At 45.5% G+C, this 24,801-nt stretch overlaps 1 protein-coding gene across 2 annotated transcripts in view; it reads right to left on the reverse strand.

Annotated features, from left to right (window-relative positions):
- rps6ka1 (ribosomal protein S6 kinase a, polypeptide 1) overlaps positions 1-24,801 on the reverse strand; it is a 52,478-nt gene that overhangs the window by 18,575 nt on the left and 9,102 nt on the right. Inside the window, exon 3 of one of the 2 annotated variants that reach the window (XM_080849963.1) lies at positions 1,914-1,967. The exons of the other annotated variant lie outside the window; for it this stretch is intronic. Coding sequence (XP_080706089.1) covers positions 1,914-1,967 — 54 coding nt within the window. The remainder of the gene's footprint in view (positions 1-1,913; positions 1,968-24,801) is intronic. 2 annotated transcript variants of the gene reach the window in all.

Raw genomic sequence — 24,801 nt, forward strand, 5'->3', positions numbered from 1 at the left:
ACTAGCCTGTGATGCTACAAGGAACAGCAGACGTGTTCATCTCTCTCACACCTGAGTTTTTAGGTCTACCAACAAGATGAATTTCTTAAAAAAAATTGCTGATTACAGAAAACTTCAAAAATAGTAAAATCCTAGATATTGTTGCTTTAAGCACTACACTGTCTCTTCAAAGCACCAGCACCTGCCTTCCAAAATAACCCTCTACACAAGCCATGAGCGAAATAACCTCTACCAACCATCCAGGTGCCCAGCTCACTGTCTGCAGGGACAATAGATGCTGTTGTTGATGCCGTCATTGCCTTGGCGCCAGTGTCTCCATTAGCAGCGGTCGCCGTGGTGAGGGTTTTGGAGTGCTGTCTTTTGAAGAGGTAGAAGGTGAGCAGCTGGCTCACTTTGAACTTGCGCTTCTCCTTCTCCATGTGGGCATTGCCCGCAGCGATGGTGACGGTAACCGTACCAATGCCAGCAACAGCGTGCCAAGGGCCAACCCGAGAGATGCGCATAGCACAGTGACACACAGGGGCCCGCAAGCCACAGCGACTCCACTGAGTGAGTGAGTGTGTGTGTGTGTGTGTTGGTGAGTGTGTGTGTGTGAGGGCAAGACAGAAACAGAAGGAGTGAGAGAGTGAGAACGAGAGTGTGTGTGTGTGTGTGTATGTGTGTGTGTGTGTGTGAGAGAGCTTTCTTCTCACTGCTGCTGAACTGCAACCAGGGCAGGAAGAGGAAGGAAGAGCTGCAAACCTACATACCAAAGCCACACACACACACACACACACACACACACACACACACACACACACACACACAAAAACACAACCCCCTCTCCACACACACACACACACACACACATGCACTCACTCACTCACAAACACACGCACTCTCTCTCCCTTTCCTTGTTAGCCTGCAGTACTCGCACAAACTCACACAAATGATCTGAGAAGACTGAAGGTCTAAAGGAGTATAGAGAAAGACTCCAAGAGTATTCAGAAAATGAATTTCCACAGCCTCGACACTTCCTTTTATCTTCTCACAGTCACATGACTGATGTCTGTTTCCTCGGTTACAATCTTTCTGGGACACGGGCGCATGCCTGCTGTTCCCCCCTCCACTGCCCAGTGTCCTAACGTGCCCCCTTCATCCTGGGCATCAGGGCTTAAAACTACACACTCCTTCCCTTCTCAACCAACCCAACTTAGCAGAGCACACGGAAAGTTAAAGAAAACGAGGATCGGCTCGGTAAGTGCAGGTTTCAGCACAGACTCACCCCTCTGTGATCTCATGAGAGCCACATGTCTCCATATCCTCTTGCTGTTGATGAGATCATCATGAATAAAATGCTGCTTCACCAATGCAGATTCACGTGGCCATTACCAAACATTCACACAACCCATGTAACATCTTTCATGTCTAACCGCTCTACCACAGCCAGCAGCTCATCCCCAGTGGAGCAGCGGGGTGTATATGTCCACACCTCTGCTGCCTTCTACAGATGATGTGGACAAAGGCTAAAACAGTACAGCCCTGTAAGTATGCATGCACGTACTAACACACCTCACACAGGACACTGAGAATGAAACTGAGTGCACAACTCCGCTCTGCAAAACAAGTGTTTTCTGTATGCAGTTTCACAGAAGGGTAATAATTATCTGCAGAGCAACTGAAATTGAATTTACACCCAAGGCAGGTGCAAATAGAGCCTCTAAAAACACTTAGAAGTCACACTGAGATGATGAACACTGAGAAAACTGACAACAATGAGTACGTCCTTCACAGGACAACCAGAGACTGCTTAGATGAATGAAAAGCACATATATACACACACACAAACGTATATAAACAGCTTTTTGTCTTTCAGGGGACAGCAAGCTGCAGACGGACACACAGACGTCACAGGGTGACTGCACACATCTTACCTTGATGTCTAATTTGTCAAAGTCCTTCTCTTTCCAAGTAATCTCAGAGCTACCCTGTGAGAGGAGGTCAGGGAGAAGGTCAGAGGTCAGTCAGCTTGTGCTCAGTAGGGCTCTGTCCACTCAGGCCTGCTTGCCCTGCCCCTACGCCCTCAGGGTGACACAGACTGCCTGTGCCCTATGCCCCTATTATATCTGACCAGGACTGTATGGGTCACACACACACACACACACACACACACACACACACACACACACACACACACACACACACACACACACACACACACACAATGAATGAATGAATGAAAATGAATGCATCAATTAATTGAAGAAATTCAAACACACACCTGCCAAGACACATCTCCATGCACACACATAGAAGCTCTCTCACACACACACGTCAGACTGATTACCACATGGAAAGCGGGAACACACTCTCTCTCTTCACTTCCCCTTTTGCTGAATTTATTTCTGACAGCTCTCTTTCTGTTCAATTCTCACATATACACACACACACACACAATCAGACACACAATGTAAAACACATGTAACTAAGACATATACACACCAGCCCAAACAGCGACATTGAACACATCCAGATCATCAAACACTGACATACCACCAGAGAAAACATTTTTGAAAACTGACAGCTGAAACAACTGAATTTACTTGAAATAAATGAACCACTTAAATGGCTTCAAGTACAGGGCTACCATGACCCACTCTCCTGGGGCCTGCGTCTTCCCTCCCTGTTTGGCCTCACCCTGGCTGGACTCCCTCTGGTCGGACATGCCATAGTCGAAGGCAGCCAGAGGAAGGCAGAGTAGTTTGGAGTCTGACAGTTTCATGTGAGTTTCCTTGTCATCTTATACCAACTACTCCAGCCTACTATCCTCTCGCTCTCTCACACACACACACACAGACACACACACACACGGAAAAGCCCTTCCTGCGCTAGCCAAAAATAACACCTGGACCCCTCAACAATCTCTTCCTTCCAGATCATCTCTCTTTCCGTCTCCCTCACCATCTTCCAGTAAAACACAGACATACATACCTGCAATCAGGAACACACACACACACACACACACACACACACACACACACACACACACACACACACACACACACACACACACACACACTCATTTGAAGAGACTTGCCTGAATCATGCGATGTTTGGTGCGGAAGATTAGCCTCCACATGTCTTATCTGCCAACAAGCCCACCACAGCAGTCCATGCCCTCCTAGCCTTCAGCCCTGTGTCTCTCTCTCCCTCACACACACACAAACATCTAAGCCTCACACACACTGCCTTTCTCGGCTTCACACACTCACAGTTAGGCACACACACGCGCTCTTGCACAGGGACTGCTAGTCCCACTGGCTCTCACACATATATAGACAAACACACACACACACACACACACACACACACATATTGACACACACCCTGGCTGTTGTGCAATGGGGAAATGCAATGTGAATGTTGATGGCTAGAGGTGCTGGGAGGATGGATGGACTGGTGGCAACACCGGATCAGGAAACACCAGTCCTTCCTAAGGAAACCACACGTCAGCATGCAGTGATGAGCAACAGCAAGATTACTTCTGAACCACACACACAAATATACCTCATAAATACCCCCCTCACACACGGGCATGCACAAACATACAGCACACACGCATGCAAACATACAGCACGCACGCAAACATACAGCACAAACGCACGCAAACATACAGTACACACGCAAACATGCAGCACACACATGCATACTCATGTGCACTCACACAGTTACATCACACACACACACACACACACACACACACACACACACACACACACACACACACACACACACACACACACACACACACACACACACACACACACACACACACACACACACACACACACACACACACACACACACACACACATTCTTTCGAAATAAATTGAGCAACTGCAAGGTGCTGATGCATGCAACACTTCCTTTTAAAAACATCAGTGTGCCATTAGTTCCATGCTGATACGCCTCAGGCACTGAGGACACCAGATCACTAGAACTCTGATCAGCTACAGAAGATCTCAACATCATGATCTCAGTGCTGAGAAAGAGGAGAGGCACACACACGCACACAAAGAGGAGAGGCAACACACACGCACACGCACACACACATGCACACACACACATGCACACACAATGTAGTCTGCAGGTTTGCATAAACCTTCCCTTAACTCCAGGCGTCAGGGAGGCTTCAAGCAGGTCAAAGATACCCTGCCACTGTGATCGGTCAGGCCTTGCATTGCTGTTGCCTAGCAGCAACCACACTGGACACATAGAACAGAGACATGCATGTGGGGTGTGTGAGGAAATGAGAGAAAGAGAGGGAGAGAGAGAGAGAATATGTATTTAAGTATGAGGAAATGAGAGAAAGAGGGAGAAAGAAAGAAAGAATAAGTGTTAGTGTATGGAGAAATGAGAGTGAGAAAGAGAGAAAGAAAGAGAGTGAGTGAGTGTGTGAGAGAATAGTTATAGAGGTGGCAATATCTTTTCTCCACTGTGATACTTCACGAGGCACAATGACAAACCAACACAGAGCCCCAGGTGCAATTCAAACCCATAATAATTAGCCAGTGAACATTAATGATGTTTGCTCAGTGAGAGGAAAAAAGCAGTGGAATCGGTCACCCGTACTCGGTGCATAAGGGCACACAAGATAAGCTAGCTGTGTGTTGAGCAGAAACATATTGAACAGGCTGAAGACACCAGAGAGAACCTCCAGCATCTGCATTTACACTTAACACTCTGGCAGACACTTTCATTCAAAGTGACGTACAAGTGAGTCAGAACACGGGAAAATAGGTGAACGCAGGGCAAGCAATAGGTCATAAAGAAACACTCATCACCCTCATGGTACTCAAAGACCACAAGCTGAGAGGAGAGAGAGAGAGAGAGAGAAAGGGGGTTAGGATAAGAGGGTAAATATGTGTTAAGAGTTTAGATAGATAGATAGATAGATAGATATAGATGGATAGATAGATACTTTATTGATCCCAAAGTAAAGTTAGCCACTTGCATCGGCGCCAGAAGTACAAATAGGAAGTCTTTTTTTGTGACATTCACATCACAAGCATTTCAAAAGCATTAACCGATGTATGCACATTATGCTATACAAATAAACGTGCCTTGCCTACAATGGAGAGAGTGAGTTTGTTTCAAAGGGGGTTGGGTTTAGATGGATGTGATAAATCTTATGAAGCTGAGTAAGAGTTGGGTCTTCTTTCTCTTCATGTTGTGTTATTTACAACTTACAGAACTTCAATCAAAGAAAGCTCTGATGAAGGTGATGCCAGAGATCAATGTTCACAAGTTATGGTGATGACTGTCAGATGAGTGAATCTAGAGAGGGGTGTCTATTTAGCAGCTGAGACTACAGAGCACGAGACCAGGGCTTGACACGGACACTTCTCTTTCCAAACACCAGGAGGCAGTGTGGGTCTACAGTCACTCCAGTAAAGGGTGAGAGGGAAATGTTCCATGAATCAAGACAGAAAAAAAGCCTGTACAAGTACGAACATGTACAATAAGAGAGAGCTACAGAACTAGAGAGAAAGAAATAAAGTAAAAAAAAAAATAAAAAAAAGACAGGGAGAGTCAGAGGTATACAGAGAAAAAATAAAAATTGAGAGGGAAAGAATGTCCAAGTGGGAAGGAAAGAGAGATCTCACTCCACTTGAGAGGTAAACAAAGAGCTCAGTGAGAGGAGACGAGTCTCCTAGTCCTGAGACAGCCTCTTGGCGCGTGTGTGTTTTCACATTACTGTGTGTGTGTGTGTGTGTGTGTGTGTGTGTGTGTGTGTGTGTGTGTGTGTGTGTGTGTGTGTGTGTGAGTGAGTGAGTGAGTGAGAGTTTGTAGTTCTCCCTTAACTGGAATTTGAAGTCCTCCTCCATCTCCACTTCACTCAGGAAAAGCATCTGCAGTGCCTCAAACAAGGTACACGCTGGGCTGTCCATGTACACAGATAGCTCTCCCTGAACACACACACACACACACACACAGACTTAACACGGACACACAGACACACAGACACAGAGACACACACACACACCGGACACACACAGATAGAGATACACACAAAGAAAAACCTCACACACAGACAGACAGACAGACACACACACACACACACCAGTGTTTTCACAGTACTATGTGTGTGTGTGTGAGCTATAATAACTTCACCTTGAACAGGGAAAATGCCTTTGCCAAGCAGCTGTGTCCAGTGTGGGTTCACAACCACTATACAGACAAGAGCAGGCAACACTCTTCCACACACACTCACACTCACCAACAGACACACACAGACAAACAAGTGTCCAGAGCCAAGTTAGAATTTTCTTAATGTCAGTAGGTCCATTAGGGGATGACTAAGAGAGGCAGAGTAACAACCTTTTGAAGAATGTCAGGACAATGCTAGAACTGACTGACAAAAATCACCAGAGAGAGAGAACTACCACTGAGAGGGAACCACAGAGAACCTCAGCTAAAAAAGTACCACTGGATGCCAACCAGCATGTAAAGAGAACCATCACTAAAAGACACCCAGTTCTAAGAGACAATCCCATCCAGCAGAGAGAGAGAGAGAGAGAGAGGGAGAGAGAGAGAGAGAGAGAGAGAGAGAGAGTAAGAGAGCGAGAGAGAGAGAGAGAGAGAGAGAGAGAGAGAGGACGTAGAGCTCCACTGTACAGTCTATGCTAGATTAATTCAGTTAAAATAAAACATTTCAGGACATCCAAAATCAACTGGTGTGTAGTCTGCTGATGTTTGTGATGACAAAAGAGCCCTGTTCAGCTGGAAGGGGAAAGCGTTGCTCCGGACTAGTTTGGGGAGTGCTTCAGTGAGCGCTCCCTCAGGTTTCTGCTTGACAGGAGACAGTCTACACAAAGGGAGGATCATCCACACGTCACCACACTTTTCCATGGGCAGGAATTCATGCGAGATGTCTTGGTTGACAGTAGAGAGTGTGTGTGTGTCTGTGTAAAGAGTATGAGTGTGCTGCTGTCTGTTTATACATGTGAGTGTGCGTAATGTGTGTATGAGTTTGTGTAGGTGTGTGAGTTTGGGGGGAGGATGTTGAGGCTCAAGGGAAAGCCCTTGCCTGGCCTCTTTGTTGATGTGTGTGTCCACCTCAGCGGAGTCCACCTCAGCCGCCTGTGTGTGTGTGTGTGTGTGTGTGTGTGTGTGTGTGTGTGTGTGTGTGTGTGTGTGTGGAGCAGACATTCCTGAGCTGGACCTCTTCTGCTTCCCTTTATCCCTCCAGCATTCCTCAGTTCTCATGTCTGCTCCCACCTGACTATGAAGCCAGCCCACCTCAACACACACACACACACACACACACACACACACACACACACACACACACACCCCTTCTCATTTAAGCAATAAGCCCCAAGAGGCCGTGCTTTGCGCTGATTTTAGAACAGGTAATGGAGTTGTTAGGCACGACGCGAAACAGTATTTGTTTTCTCTAACGTTGTCGTTATATCACTCTGTTGTCTTAAATACTGGCTTTGGCAACACTGCATCCAAACAGTCATGCTAATAAAGCAACTTTGAATTGAACTTGAGAGGGAGAAGGAGAAGGAAGGGTAGAAAGAAAGAAAGAAAAAAAGAAAGAAAGATAGAGAGAGAAAGAGGCCTACTAACAGGGAAACGCCAATTCCTATTGCACAACGAGGTGTGTGTGTGGCTGCGTGTGTGTATGTAGGGGGGAGGTACCAAGCTAGAGCGGCAGAAAGACACAAGGATCAGAGGTCAACTGCTCCACGCCCAGCATTCTGTCTGGTGGTGCTGGAGGAGCCATTGCAGTGGTGCTTCTGCTGCAACCTTCGGCACAGGCAAAAGCACAGGCACACACACACACACACACACACACACACACACACACAGAGATACAGACACACACAGACACACTAATCCCTATGCCACACCTACACATCTCTACTCTGAGGTGTATTTAAATAGGCCACACTCAGTGGAGGGGAGGAGAGAGAGGGATGGAGAAGATGAGTGTGAGCCGGGCGGGGTTGAGGGGAGAAGTGTGTGTGTATGTGTGTGTGTGTGTGTGTGTGGTGGGGCCTGTAGAGTTAAGACTGCTGTTGGGAGTGACTTGTTAACCACAAATTCCCTTTACTCCCAGCAGTCCAATTAGTGAGGGATGCAAAAGCTCATTCAAAGCAAGCGCACTTGACTGAGTCAATATTGTAATCTACATGCTGGGAAATATGTCATTATTACATCCAGGGAGTCATGGTCTGCTGGATACAAGAGTGAGGGGTGGGAGTAAAAATAAGATTCAAGTAGCTAAGGCTTATCGATATTTTTGGCAATTTGCTGAAGGTACAGAGAAAGGAAGGGAGTGACTACGGAATAGAAAAAAATTATAATAATCACACACCTAAACAAGCCTTTCACTGTAGCAATGAGGTCATTGCAGAAGTGACTAAGAGCTTTAAGCACTGGGTGCGCCCAGCCTTCAGATTTCAAGAGTGGCTGCATAAGTCAAAAAACACTGGGCTGGTGTTGGCAACAAGTATCCATCATTGTACTGCCATTATTGGATGACTGATTTGGGTGTACCGTGCACTTCTGCCACCTGGTGTTATCACACTCCAAACCACATGGAATACACTGGTTTCAAACTCAAGCCCACCACCGTTCACATTCTCATTTTGTCTGACAGGGTGGGCCTGGACTGATGGCTTTTCCATGCCTACTACAGCCCTTGTGCATTGAGAAGGGTTAGACTCTCTCGCTCTCTCAGCTCAACAATAAAAAAAAACGTCAAAAATCTGTAGATTACTGGACCTGTCAAGACACAGCAAGGTGCAGATCAAGGGTTTGACACCCAGGGAGCCCATATAGGCTGCTGATAAAAACATATTACTGTAAAATACCTTTCAGATAAAAGCATCTTTTAATAAAAGAGTTGGATAAAAGCTCCTGACCCCCATTATAGTTTCCTGATCATTATTAGACCATGCTGTAAACCACTGAAGACCGTTCATCACATCTCACACACACACACACACACACGTTCACCATGGCAACCCCAGGTTCTAGTGAAGGCTGAGATGAAACCAACCCTGAACTATCACAGAACCGCACTTCAGTCAGCTGCTACACACACAAGCACACGCACACAAATGTACCCATAAATAAAAGTGCAGACACACACACTCGCAAACACACGCACGCACGCACGCACGCACGCACACACGCACACACGCACACACGCACACACGCACACACGCACACACACACAAACTTGGCTCTTGATAAATAAAAAAAGCTTGAAGGAACAAACAGTCTGTATTTACAGGGCTTTTGGCTGGGGGCTGACAGAAGCCTGTAAATCAAAGCCCAGCCAGACCTCTATTAGAGCTCACCGATTCATGCAGGTCTCACAGCTCAAAACAATGACAGCACTGCAATACACACAAGGGATGAGAGAGAGAAAAGACGGAAGAGGGAGGGACAGAGCAACAGTGTGAAGGGGGATGAAAGAAAAAGGTGAGAGAGAGAGTCAGAGAGAAAGAGAGAACAAAATGAAATGCCTCAATGGTGATGAAAAATGGGTGGACAAAAAGAGCAACTAGAGGGGTGAGGAGTCTGGGAGGGTGGGGGGGGGATCTCTGGTGCAGACTTGGTCACGACTCTTCATTGAGTTTGAAAGCAACCGTCTGCAACGAATATCTGCACTCGGGAGATGGAATGTAGCATAGCCAGATGAGCCTCCAATTGTTAGAAATATAGGATGTGATTGTGATGTTGATTGTGTGTGTGTGAGAGAGAGAGAGAAATATAAAGGAGACGCTTAAACATCTGAATGGTGATTTATGAATGATGCATGCAAGGCGGGATCAGACAGCGAGGAGGGCTTATATGAATGAGAGAGAGAGAGAGAGAGAGAGAGAGAGAGATGGGCAGAGGAGGGGGGAATAAGTAAGGCGGGGAGAGGGGGATGTGCAGAGTGTCAGAGCTGAAGAAGAACCACGGTCACTATGGCAACATGCCGCCGAGCAATCGTGGCTAAAAAAAAAAAAAAAACACACAGAGGGATACAAATCTTGAGACAATCTGTGTAATTTGTGTCTGCATGGTTTTTTTTAAGCGATATGAAGGCCTTCGACCACCTGCATTAGACTTCCCTTCACTGAGGCCATTCTGTTCACCCAAACCACGTTTTACCTGACAAAACGGTCTTGTTGTGTTGTTGCTTTGCCAATAATTTTGTGTAGTTCTAGGCTATAACTTGCAAGGTAGCCTATGCAAGAAACACCCTAGCTAGCAACAGTAAACGACGTGTGCGTCTAATGCTTTAATGTTTTCCCCTGCCTAAACTTTCATTTCTTTCTTTGGTTTTACGTCTTTAGTTTCACATCTATGGTTGCTAAGCAGGACTGTTTGACAGTTTTTGACACGTCCAGCCATTCTAATAACTTTTTATCAAATTATGCTAATCATTCTTCACCGAGTCCACTAGCTATGCATTACGCGTGTGTGTGCACTCAAAAAAAACCTCAGGTGTTCGTATGGTCCTGTTTCTTGAAATTGGAAACAAATAAATTGGCATGGGCCGAGCTATTAACAATTGCAGCCAATCAACACATTGCTGCAGGAGCACGGAAAGGAGGAGTTTAATTTCATGATCCATCAAGCTCAACTAGAAACAACCTTTTTAACAATCAGAATCGCAGACTACACCTTTAACACAAGGTCCTACTGCACATGCGTTCGACACCACTGACCTGCAACTGCTGGCAAGTTTTTATTTTACCAGGCAAAACGGTAATCACTTGCTAACGGATGTGTGTGTGTGTGTGTGTATGTGTGTGTGTGCGCGCGCATAACGTGTCCCTCAGCAGTGTGTGTGTAATTAGTTCATAACACTTCCAGAGCAGATTGATGGGGAGGTCCAGTCTAGTGAATTTCCACCAGAAGGCCCCTCTGCTGACGCAAAACTCCACTAATGTCTCACACACACAGACACACACACAGGCACTTTTTACTACAAGGCAACCCCCTTCATAAACACACACTATTGCACACATTGACACATGATGCATGTATTCATGCAAGCGCACACACAAACATAAAACACATGACACACACTTCCCTCAGGGCCTTTCAGAATTAATCAAAACCAATGGGCCAAACGGACTCATGCAGCAGAAGAGAAAGTTAATTGGCGTTTGAGACTGCCTCTGGAGAACCCCACCTCCACTAATGCTACCTCCACAGATAACACAGAGTAGGTGAGGGACACTTTAGACTAAAGACTACAGGCACACTCAATCAGAGCTGACAAAGACAAACGCCAGAGGGAATTATGGATGGGACTCCAGCTAGTTAAGAAATACACACTCCAGGGTGGTATATCAAGCAAACAACTGTGTGTGAGCAGTTCCCCTCAAAATACACACACACGTCTAGTGTAATGGCTGGTGGTGTGTGGGTGGCAGTAGCATTGTTCCACTGGCCTTCGCACTGTGTCTAGTGGCCCGAGAACTGGGCCAAAGCCAATTACTGTGTGGCCCTGTGATAAGTAATGCCTTCAGAAGATAAGTCAGAGTCGGCGCAAACACAAAGACGTGAGCCGCGAAAAGGCCATTAGCCTAGAGTTAATGATCTAACCACCCCCTCTGCAGTCCTATCTACACCATCTCCCTCACTCTTATAGGACACGGAATATGAAGAACTGAGGGGTAGAGACGATTAGGCCGGGACAGGGAGGGAGACATAATAGACTTTAAAATTACTCTTTATTCTCTAACCCTAGGGCAGCAACATCAGATAATTTAGTCATAAAAAGGGTATCCTCTCAATGACGGTACATAAAGCTCGTCTGCAGCACCATATTTTCAAAAGGCTCAAGATCCTGCACACAAAGAGGAAGAGAGGTCCTGAGGGTGAGACGGCTAACACTGAAGGACGGAATCATCAGGCCGCATCACCTGGGCAACACACACACACACACACACACATCAGGTGCCCTCACGATGGGCCTGCAACACACGCCTGCAACACACACACACACATGCCATCTTAGGCAATCAGAATCAGGACACGACCTTATAATTATCTATGATGCAAGTTCTGAAGTTCTGATTCTGAACCCAAAACAACCCCAGAAATTCATGACAATATGCTGATTTTGTAAGCCATCTACAGATTTTCAACCCCAGCTTTTATAAACGAATTCTAACAAAAAAATCCTTCTCTTTTCACTGAATGGCTTTCAGATGAGAGGCTAAAGCTTTCATGGCTGCAGTCACGGTGGCCTTGGCCGGACAATCAGAGCGGGAACAAATGTCGGAGCGGAGATACGGAGGAAGCAGCCGCCACAATATCACACAAATCACACACCCACGCTGAGAGGAGACAGAAACTAATGGGATTCAATACTTATATCAGAAAATCCAATTCAGCCCACACAGGATTCATCAGTGGAAGACAGCGAGTGACGCCGAAAGATGCACCCGAGGGAGAAGGATACAAGTGGAAGAGGAGACAACCCTGTTGAATGTTCACTGAAAGGTCTCCAGTGCTTTCGTGTGTTTTCAGGAAACACTGCTTGGTTCTATTTAAATAAATGAGCAATGAGGGAGGAAGGGAACAATGGCAGCCCAGACGGCTGGGGGGGCCGGGGCGATGCATCAAAAGTATGTGTTTATGTTGTGTTTCCTCCTAAAGAGGATTCCACCCATTCACATGAGAGGAAAATAAACTTAGCTGGAGGCCATAACAACTGCTCTGGCTAAGAGGTGTTAGAAGAGCAGTGGAATCAGATATGAAACACACACACACACACACACACACACAGCTGAACCACATACAAATTCCCCAGAAAATGCACTAATTTCTGGCTGGTGCAGATGTGCGACAAAGACAAACTGACACACACACACACACACACACACACACACACACACACATACACACACACTCACACACACACACACACAAAAACACACACACAGCTCAACCACATATAAACTCCCCGCAAAATGCACTCATTTCTGGCTAGTGCAGATGTACGACAAACACACATCCACACACACTTCAGATAACAAAAACTGCATATCTTCATATCTCACAGAGAGGCTGAAAGAGTGCAGAAGGCAGGTTATGTTGTCAACAAAAGCGTCTAATCCTGTAGTAGTAACAGCATGTGTCGGAGGGAACAGAGGAGAAGGTGTTCCACAATATCCCTATTTATTTATTTATTGCAACTTCCTTCAATGTTGTTTTGCATGTTTCATGTTTACATTGAAAAAGTCAACAAATTCAATACTAATGCGGACAGCAGTGTAAGTGTATACTGAGTATGTGTAACACTGGTGTATGTGGGAGAGAAAGAAAGAGTGAAAAATAGAAGCGTGTGGTGTACGTGTGTGTTCTGAGATTGGAATGTGGGCAACTTTGGGCTGTGTGTGTGTGTGTGTGTGTGTGTGTGTGTGTGTGTGTGTGTGTGTGTGTGGAGGCGGAGTTGTGTGTCCATGCGTGCGAGTTGAGTGTGTGTCTGTGTGTGTGTGTGTGTGTGTGTGTGTGTGTGTGTGTGTGTTTGTGTTTGTGTGTATGAGGGACTGAGAGTAAAGCCTGGACATCAATAGCTCAGTGATTCTCTTTAATGTTGGGCTCTCTTCCCCGATTCAGCCAGCGACACCGAGACAGCTGGGGAACATCAGACCTGACAGGGAGCCAGGACCATAATTACACCACTGACCCTGGCTGCTCACTCAAGTCAGGGCACAGATCACACACACACACACACACACACACACCCTCTCTCTTTCTCTCCTCCACGCTCACCCACTTGACATAGCTTATGCACAAACACACACCATAAAAGCACACACACACACACACACACACACACACACACACACGACAAACCCAACATACAAACAGCATGTCCAGACAACAACTGCCATTACATAGATCCAGTGAGAGAGCACCAGAGCTCTCCATATGAACCCCATCATTCTCAGCTAGCTTACATGACATGTGGATACTATTCACATGTTATCATTAAAAAGTTAGTCTCTTTATTAAATGCATCCTATGAAATATTAGTGCTGTCAAAAGTAATGCATTTATTTTTGCCATTGTTGAAAACAATTAAAAACGCAATTAACGCAGCTGCCTGGGTTTTGTTATGATTTCTGTCAGTGCATATGTTTAGGCATCCAACGCACACCTGACACGGAGCTTAGTTGAATTCACAAATTTGCAAGTTTATTGAGCACTTCAACTTACAACTAGGCAAAGCTAATGGGCTGCACACCTCATGTTAACTACCAACCGGCTGCTCCCTCCAAAGCGTCTATAGACAGCACTATTAACTATATTAGTATACCATTCCAGTGTTTCTAATGCATGTGAAGTGTTGAGTGAGTTCAGAGAGCTGATCTACCCCCTCAGCCATCTTACCAATGCATTAAAACCGTTTGCATGCACACACGCACTCGCCCTTCGTTTTTATCATACCAATGCTGTGAGAGCAACATCTCCCACAAGAGAGACCACCTGTTTCACTGGGTCAGAGTAACCGGATGTACGTACACACACTAATTTCCAGTCAGACACATATACACACGATCACTCACACACACACATAGGCATACACACACGCAAATAAAATGAAGAGTGCTTCCTTGCAATGACACACTACAGGTCTGATTAGCGAAATCAAGTTGTGTGTCCAAGACAAAACATTTAAAAACACACACACAAACAACTCCATGATCATACTACACTATGCGAAAAGAGCGTAGAAGGAGACTGTCGCATTCAGCATACACACACACACACACACACACACACACACACACACACACACAGAAACACACAAACACACAGTCTTAAATGGGATCAACTGCTTCCGGGATATTCTAGACTTAGCAGCTGTGTGTGTGTGTGTGTGTGTGTGTGTGTGTGTGTGTGTGTGTGTGTGTGTGTGTGTGTGAGAATGTGGCTCCTGGGTGTAGGTTTGTATTTGTGTAAGAGCAGAGGGACTGGCTGGAGCTGTGGGCAGCTCACTGAATCATGGGGAATCAAGATAACAAGCTAGGAGGCCAGACCAGAGGCATCTCAAAACAACTGTGTGTGTGTGTGTATGTGTGTGTGTGTGTGTGTGTGTGTGTGTGTGTGTGTGTGTGTGTGTGTGTGAGAGAGAGAGAGAGACAGACACACACAGGAAAAGAGATGTAGAGAGAGAGAGAGTGGGAGAGCCTCGAAGGTAAAGAGACAGAGACAGACAGGTGGGGGATGAAGGCAAGTCCAACAGAATGAGAGGAACAAGAGGAATCAGGATGCAAAACAGAATGGGTAACAGGGAGGGAAAGGCAATAGAGACTTGTGCTGGCAGTTAGTATTAAGCAGACTGTTGATTGTGTGGAGTGTGTGATTGGTGTGTGTTTGTGTGTTTGTGTGTGTGTGTGTGTGTGTGTGTGTGTGTGTGAAAGGGTGAGCATGTGTTAACGAGTGTGTGTGGTTATGTGTGTATCATCAGAAAGCTCTGAACCCTGAGGCTGAAGAGGGGAGGTAGATAAAAAACAGCATCTCTCTCTCGCTCTCTCACACACACACACACACTTTCTCTCAGTCAGAGAGCATGACAGCAGGCAGTCTCAGATACATTACAATATCGCTGCACACATATTAAACACACACACACACAGGCAAGCAAGCAAAGCAAACGGAGGCTGCTCCTTGATACCATTCTGACAAAATACCCATGATGACACACACACACACACACAATTTACTTCATTGACAAATGGCTCTGGCTCTCACTGTCAGCTATTGCTCAGTCAGTCTAATGACTGCCATTTGAGCGCTCTGCTGTGCACTGCTTACATGCTGAGCAGTGACTAACAGTGTGAAAGTGAGTGTGTGTGTGTGTGTGTGTGTGTGTGTGTGTGTTTCTGTGTGTGTGTGTGTGTGTGACTAGGTCATTCCAGACAGCAGGGCTCAGTTAGTGGTCAGTGAGAGGCTGGAATCCTCCAAGCTGTCATAATCCTCCTCCTGAGTGTCCTGCTCCTACCCAGAAGTCAGGATTAGCTCCAGGATGGGGGCGAGAGGGTGGGGATCCCATTGATGGCTCTATTCTGGACACATCTTTGTTTTTGTTTTTCTTAAGACGGTAGAACTTTGTCTCTATAATGACAATCCTGACGTGTCCTGAAGTAGTTTGAGGAGCTCCGAACTAGTTAGACAGAAAGGTCCGTCTGGGGCTGATGAAGAGAGTCATCTGTCAAAACTTCAGGTCACTGCCGCTTTGGGGTGCGTGTGAATGTGTGTGTTTTTGTGTGTCTGTGTTTTTGTGTGTGTGTGTGTGTGTTTTGGGGCAAAGCCTGTCTAAAAGTGACACATTTAGATGTGATATTATGTGACATGATTGTGTCCAACCCTCCTCCTTTGCTCTCTGTCCACGCATTCACTTTTAGCCAGAGACAGAAATAAACACAATCCACACACACACACACACACACACACACACACACACACACACACACACACACACACACACACACACACACAAGCCAGCCAGCCTCCCTGCCGACGCCATGAGAGCACTCGTGTGCTAAGTGTGTACTGCTGTGAGAGGGCACATGTGTGTGTGTGGCGGTATTTTAATGGAAGCTAATTACAGGCGCGCAAATGTGTTTGTCTAGAACATTTTTGGGTCATTTGAGCATTAAAAGTATAAACACACACACTGTGTTATTAGTGTAGTAACTAGTCTCAGAGAAGAGTAATCATGATGGATGAAGGGTGTGTGTGTGTGCGTGTGCGTGAGTGTGTACAATCTCATCAATTAACCTAAAAGTGCTGAGGTGTCCATCAATGCTGTCCTCTCACACAACCTTCTCTTTTACTCACCCACATGTGCACATGCAAATTTTAATCTCACCAATAATCTCATCTATTCACACACACACACACACACACACACACACACACACACACACGACAGAGCATGAGAAAACACAAACACACTTCCCAGTTACAAACAACAAGCTGACTACTTCTCTTCTCAGAACCAGTGAGGGGGAATAAACACTGACAGAGAAACAAAAGGGGATAACATCACAACACGGTGCTGTTCAGGTGAGTCACACACACATATATCTGCTGAATGTAATATGCAAATGTACTCCAGTCATTACCCCGGTTTGCCTGTTTATTTGACTATTGGATTTGAAACCCTGCCACCTTTAAAAGCACTATCCAAAATCTGATATATTTTTGTTGATATTTTGGATACATTACTGAGTACTTTCTGCGTCCACTCATAAAGTTGAAAGTTTGAGCCCTAATTCTACCACGGAATTTCTGACTGTTTGTTTGTGTATGTATGTGTGTGTGTGTGTGTGTGTGTGTGTGTGTGTATGTGTCAGACCATTTTCCTCCATCGTCCTATTTCTCTTTCCATCCAAGTCCCTCCTTCTTTCTGGAGCAGGTCCCTTGTGAGTGAGCAAGTTGTGTGTGTGTGTGTGTGTGTGTGTGTGTGTGTGTGTGTGTGTGTGTGTGAGTGAGTGAGTGAGTGAGTGAGTGAGTGAGTGAGTGAGTGAGTGAGTGAGTGAGTGAGTGAGTGAGTGAGTGAGTGAGTGAGTGAGTGAGTGAGTGAGTGAGTGAGTGAGTGAGTGAGTGAGTGAGTGAGTGAGTGAGTGAGTGAGTGAGTGAGTGAGTGAGTGAGTGAGTGAGTGAGTGAGTGAGTGAGTGAGTGAGTGAGTGAGTGAGTGAGTGAGTGAGTGAGTGTCAGTCTTTTTACACAGCGCATTCAAGGCAGGAATATCGAGCATTCATTCTGCCGTGCAGTTTTGTGTTAAAGGTACAGAGACATAATGGGAGGTCATTGTTTTCTCGTCTCAGAGCCGGCAGCAGAGGTAGTCACAGAGCCGGAACGACGTCTGTGTGAAATCGTCAGCCAATATGACAGAATAGGGTTGTGACGCAGCCTCTCAGCTAACCAAAGTGAAGCAATACTACTGTGTAGTCAGAACATGCCAATCTGACATGATGCACAGCAGCTTTACTTGGGTCGGCACGTATAAATGTACACGGCTTGCAAGAGCCCACGACACCAAGATCACCAGTCATTGTTTTTGAAAGTAAAAAAGTTGTTTGTTTACAAAGCGTATATGTTATGGCACACTCAAGTTATTGCGCATATTCGGAATGTCCAACATGATATTTGAGAAGATGGCAACGATGGAGAAAAAAAAAATTCTTCGTCACATTCACTGCACACACAGAGGACAAACATGCACTGAGAGACTGAGCTACCTGAATCTCTCTCTCACAAACACACACAGTGAGTATAGATCCGACAGAGCTGGGAAGAGCACCCTTGTAATCCTAGAAAGCCTACGAAGGCTCAGACGTCTAAAAGAGGCCATACAGTGTGACTGTCTCCAGTCCATAGCTGAAGGAGCCACGATGATGATTCATTGAACACACACACACCAGGAGCCAGGCTCAGGTCTCAGATGCACACTCTCATGCCACACACACACACACACACACACACACACCCCTCTCTCCTTCTCCCTCTCACACACACACACAGACACACACCTCTCCCTCTCTCACTCACTCACACACACACACACACACACTCTCACACACCCTCACACACCCTCACACACCGCTTCTACATCTCTTTCTCTCAAACAATAGCCATAGACTCAAATAGGCACACACTTCCAAATAAAACACCAAAAACAAAACACAAACAAGTACACATTCATGTATTCACACACAGCCTCACTTAAAAACTCATAAACACACAGACTCCAATAGAAACCACACACACCACACACAGACCAACCAAGAAGCGGAGAAGCTGTGGGGAGCTGAACGGCAGTGGAGTGGAGTGTGTTTAGTTGGGCCATATTGCCAGTGAAGCGGGGAGAGTGTGTGACACAGTAGGGTCTTGCCTGCGTAATGACATCAAAACAAACTAGAGCCAATCAATTCACAATAACCTGGCGCATTAGCCAGCAGGTGTGCTGCATCTGAGGTGGCACACACACACACACAAACACATACACACACTCACACTCACACACGTGTAGTCACGAGCAGGCAGATGTAAACTCTACTCTACAGTACACACTCATACCTAACCCTACACTACTTCACCTCTAATGCTGAACTGCATTGATTACCTCCAGCTAGAGGTCAGAGGTGTTGGTATCCGTCGACCACATTCTTCCCCGCCAGTAACTACATTTGACCCCAGGACATTGTGAACAAGCAGGTGAAGTCTGTCGACGAAGCTATGAGTGTGTGCTTGTGTGTGCGTACGAGTGGTGGTATAAGTGTTTGTGTGCGTCTTCCGTTGAAAGCGGTGAGAAATAAAACAAAAGAGAAAGTGTGTGGTTGTGTGTGTGTGTGTGTGTGTGTTGCCAGGTTCTTCAGAATTGTGTACGTGTTCCCATACACCTGCTGCCCCTTCAGGTTGAATAAACAAGGAAGAAAAATATATGCCAAGTGGATGAGGAGTGGGGGAGTGTGTTAATAAAAAGACTCCTAACCTTTTAGTAGAGTGAGGACAAACATGCAGTTTCCATGACTACACCACGTGCTCTTGCTGAAACACACATGTACAAACGTTCCACACACATACACACACGTACACACACACACACTCATGACTTGCTCACTGAGTGTGGGAGGAGGCTGTGTGTGTGTGTGTGTGTGTGTGTGTGTGTGTGTGTGTGTGTGTGTGTGTGTGTGTGTGTGTGTGTGTGTGTGTGTTTGTTGGCCTGTATAATCCTGCCATGTACTTCTCTCAATGCTGCACATTAACTCAGCACTCGTGCCACAGGCCACCCTGTAATCCACAAGAGGGCTTTAATGCTTGGCTTATCATATGTGCGGACACACACATACACTCATACCATCTCTCGCTTGCACTCCCCCTCTCATAACTGTGATCTCTAAACAGTCAGAAAAATATACATGCAACAGAAAATAAAAACCGCACACACACACACAGTACACACACCACACACCCCACACACACACACACACACACACACACACACACACACACACACACCACACAGACACACACAGACACACACAAGAAAATAATCTAGTAAGAGTAAGAGGAAATCAGAAAAGGCCAGATGAAATCCCATCCCTTATCTCTGCTGCCCTGAACGCTCTCGAGACGATCCCACTGAGGGGGCGAGACTGTCACCAACAAGTCTCCCTAAGGGGGGGGGAGGTAAACTCTGTGTTTGTGTGTGTGTGTGTGTGTGTGTGTGTGTGTGTGTGTGTGTGTGTGTGTGTGTGTGTGTGTGTGTGTGTGTATATGATTGTGTCTGTAGATGTGTACATGCTTAAGTTCTTGCATGTCTATGGATTTGCACAAGAGTATGTAGATACGAGTATGCGAGTGAACTATCTGCATGACATTAATTGGGGCTAAATTAAGTCCATATCAGTCTTGTGTGTGTGTGTGTGGGGGGGTGTGCACGTACATACACAAAAAGTGTATACATAGTCATGGTCAAAAATATGACCCATGTCCTCTGACAGAGACCCAGCTCTCTGACACTGGGCCCTACATTGCGCTCAAAAATTATTTGGTAGTCCTCAGATTTCATGATGCCATGCACACAGTCAAGCAATATAAATCAACATGTGAATAACAAAACTTTTGTAATTGCAACAATTTTCTGGGAGAAGTGGTACAATATCTGACCGAAGTGCAGGGGTGCCAATATTTTTGTCCATGACTGTGTATGTGCGTATATGTATGCTGGTGAACTGGTATATCTGTGAGGAAAGGCGCTATGCCCAGCTAAGCTACTTCACAGCAGGTCTTGAACGTAACCAGCCCAGACTAGTCACAGTTCAGTCAGCGGCCCAAATCTGTTCTCCATCCAGTGTCTATATTGCACTGTGGGGGAGAGGGGCAAGACACCGAAAGGGAGAGATAAGTGAACACCCTCAGAGCCAGAGGCAGCAGCCAGAGAGGGCATCAGGTAGAGTGTGTGCGTGTGTGTGTACATGTAAGTAAAGAAATAAAGTTGGGAGGACATCAGAGAGAGTCTGTGTATGTGTGTGCCGGTGTATGCGTGTTTCTGTGTGTGCATACTCAAGTGTGTATGTGTAAGTATAGAGGTGAGGGCATCAGAAAGAGTGTGTCCGATTGTGTGTGTGTGTGTATGTGTGTTTCTCTGTGTGTGTGTGTGTGTGTGTGTATGTATGTGTGTGTGAGAGTGTGTGCGCACTGGAGTTTGTATGTGTAAGTAAACAGGTTAAGAGGGGCAGTGGCACAGAGGGCATCAGGTATCCCAGCTGACTAGAGGTAGCTCTGAGAGTGTGTGTGTGTGTGTGTGTGTGTGTGTGTGTGTGTGTGTGGTCAGATCAGGGGTGGCGGGCACAGAGGGCATCAAGTATCCCGTCTGGCTGTGCCACCCCCCCAACTGGCCCTCGATGCTGAATAATTGATGACTCGGCGCTTGTCAGTGTTTTAGACAACCTCAAAAGGAGACCTCACAGGGCCCAGGGAAAAAGGCATATCAAAGGCCTCAGGCTCCTCTGGCTACCGTCACAAGCAAGCCAGATGGAGAGCACACACACACACACACACACACACACCACACACACACACACACACACACACACACACACACACACCTCATGCCCTGTTGAGCGAATCGAAACAAAAAGGCCATTACCCACATTAGGGCATTTACTAATCAAATTTACCCAAATGGAAAAAGCATTAGAGCTCCGGCCAATGGGGTAACTGCCCGTGCACAAAAACGAATGCGCACACACACACACACACACACACACAGACACACACACACACACACACGACTGCAAAATCTACACTACTTTAGATATTAAGTTTCTTTTTATCTGTATTTTAAAATAAAATAGCTTCGTAACATTGTGTTTGCTTAGAGATTTCGAACCTGGATTCACAACTTCTATCAATCTTTTACATTTGTTTGCCTTTTTCAAAATCACAGTCAAATCACAGTATGGTGGTTGGGGTAAGGACACATAAATCAGTATGTGCATGAATTAAGCATCCCACTCTCAAGTATGGATGATACTACCAGAGTTTCACTTTGAAATAAAGAGGGCACTTGCACAGTACATTGGGGTCTGTGAGTTGAACTGCCAAAACCATCTCCTCTGCATTATTTAACAGCAAACAAAAACGGTTCCCTAGTATGGATTAACCCTAATCAAATATTTATGCCAGTTTACTGTCACTGAATCAGTGTACTGAAATCTTAGCGCCGGTTGCTCAAGGTTTGTGTGACAAATTGTGTGAGTGTGATTTTAAACTCCTATTCTTTTGGATTCTCTGAAATTCTTTTCTGCAACTCCTCATATAGATGCAAGATGCAATGAAACAAGACAATCCCAAACACACGCATACACTTAAAACAGACAAACACACACACACACACTTAAAACAGACAAACACACAAATATGTACTCAAACAAACACACACACACGACCACCAATTTGCACTGAAACAAAAAACATACACTAACACACACACACACACACAAAGATGCACTCAAACCAAGACACGCAGACACACACGCAGACACACACGCAGACACACACACACTTTGTTAAAACTACACTGGGGCCTGGCCCTGATTTGGTGCGGTACTGGTCCAGTGGATCCATACAATAAAGCATGCTCTGGGCAAAGCATGAAACCTGTGCCAAAAGTATGCCCTGCTGTTGGCATAGTAACTGATCTGTGTGTGTTCACATGAAGCAGCCAGTTCCTCGTGAAAAGAGAGCAGTAATGGGTCTTCTATCTCACAAACACAAGTGTGTGGTGTGTGTGTGTATACACGTGTCAACAATTCATGCAAGCTGTCTGTTTAATATTCCCCATTTGTCAACAATGGGAACAAAAAGCCTTTCACAAGTAAAAACATGAGTACTCATTTGAATTTATACACAAATCTACGAGTAATCCCATCACTTCATCCGGGCTCCCATTTGTTGCCATGTCGTTCAGAGAATACCATGACAACGAAATCAAGGGGTCTGCCAGATATGCTTGAGTACAGAAACCAATGCATGAATTTATCATGAAGCTTGTTTATGCCAGGAGCTTGACACATATTACTAATTTAAAGCAAGAGCATAGTTGTGTCCAGACTACTCCCCCCCCCTGGAGAAAACAAAGCACGTCGTATGAGCATAGACTGGCTGCCTCATAACGGTCACGGCCATGGCAAAATAAACACTCCTCTCCTCCGCTCCAATGGCAAATGGTGCCACAGCATACAGGGACTCAAACGTCATCTCATAGTCACAGTCCAATAAGACTTGCCGACAAAGAAAAACAACAGGAAAAAAGAGCCGCAACAAGAAGGACACAATCACACATGTGTGACACACACTTCCCTGTTCTGGAAAAGGAAAACGTCAGGAAGCATAACCTAGTGTGTGCATATGTGTTTTTCCTTCCTCCCTCTCTGATGAGCAGGGAGGACCTCTACTAGGGGTGTAAATCACACCCATCATGGCGATTCGATTCAGTATCGATTTCCTGACCCAACGATTTGATTATTTTCGATACTCATGAATACACCACGATTCGATTCGATTCATTTGTTCTTTTTTTTACCTTACAGGCTAGACAATGTTTCAGATTTGAAATAAATCAATGAAAGCTGTTATATCGTTATGCATTTTATTTGAGAAACAACAGCCAATAACAGAAGTAGAAAAGTTGTACTCCACCTAGGCCTATGACAACCTCATTCACTGAAAAATAATAATGCCCCTGTTATAGATTCTGAAAGGCCTTGCATCAAAAAGTACTGTACAAAGTACAAAGTGTTAAGTAACAAAAATAGGCCTATACCACATTCACTATAGAATAACAATACTCAACAAAATCAGTGCAAAAGTGCACTAGCAGCAAACGGTAACAAAAAATAGGCCTGTAGTTAATTCAATTTAAAATAACAATGCTCCACAAAATCAGTGCAATGAGTGCAAATGTGCACTAGTAGCAGCAAATGGTAACAAAAAAATACCCCTGTAGGCCTACTTCATTCAATATAAAATATAAATACTCATCAAAGTGCACGTGCAACAAAAAAAAAATAATAATAATTAAACTATACTCTTGCGGACGTGTCGATGCATCGTATCGTCGGCTGTTGGATCGATGCATCGATGCAAAACGATTCTTTTTTCCACCCCTAACCTCTACCACATATCTAAGAAAGAGGCAGAAATCATGCATCCATTGGCAGATCTGCAGGCGTTATTGACAGGGAAACGTCTCATTTCCAGTCTGGCAGCACAGCAGAAAGGCCTTTAGTCACTGATCACTGCCACAGCGGCGGCTAATAGCTGCTCCAAATTAACTCCCATCAGGCTTCACACCCTTACCAGGAAATCTGTGCTGCTAAAAGATGGAGACGCCAACGGCACCTCTAGTCACGGTGCCTGGAAGTGTGTGTGTGTGTGTGTGTGTGTGTGTGCGTGAGTGTGTGTAATTATAAGTGGTTGTATGCATACATTATTGCCAATGGGGCTCTCAGTGCTTATTGTTCCTGAAGGGCGTTGGTGTCACTGAACATTAACCAACAGCAGTCTGGGCAACAGGTTGAAAGGAAACTGCCTGACTTTAGTAGGAGGGTAAGAACCAAAGGACCTTGCCTCAAGTGTATCTGCAGGCCTAATGCAATGGGAACATATTCTAACATGAGGTATTTCGAGATGAGTAACATCTGTGTGTGTGTGTGTGTGTGTGTGTGTGGTCTGTGAAAGCCAATAGTTTCTCACTCAAACAGCCC

Source organism: Sprattus sprattus (genome assembly GCF_963457725.1).
Source record: "Sprattus sprattus genome assembly, chromosome: 13".
Classification (NCBI taxonomy): domain Eukaryota; kingdom Metazoa; phylum Chordata; class Actinopteri; order Clupeiformes; family Clupeidae; genus Sprattus; species Sprattus sprattus.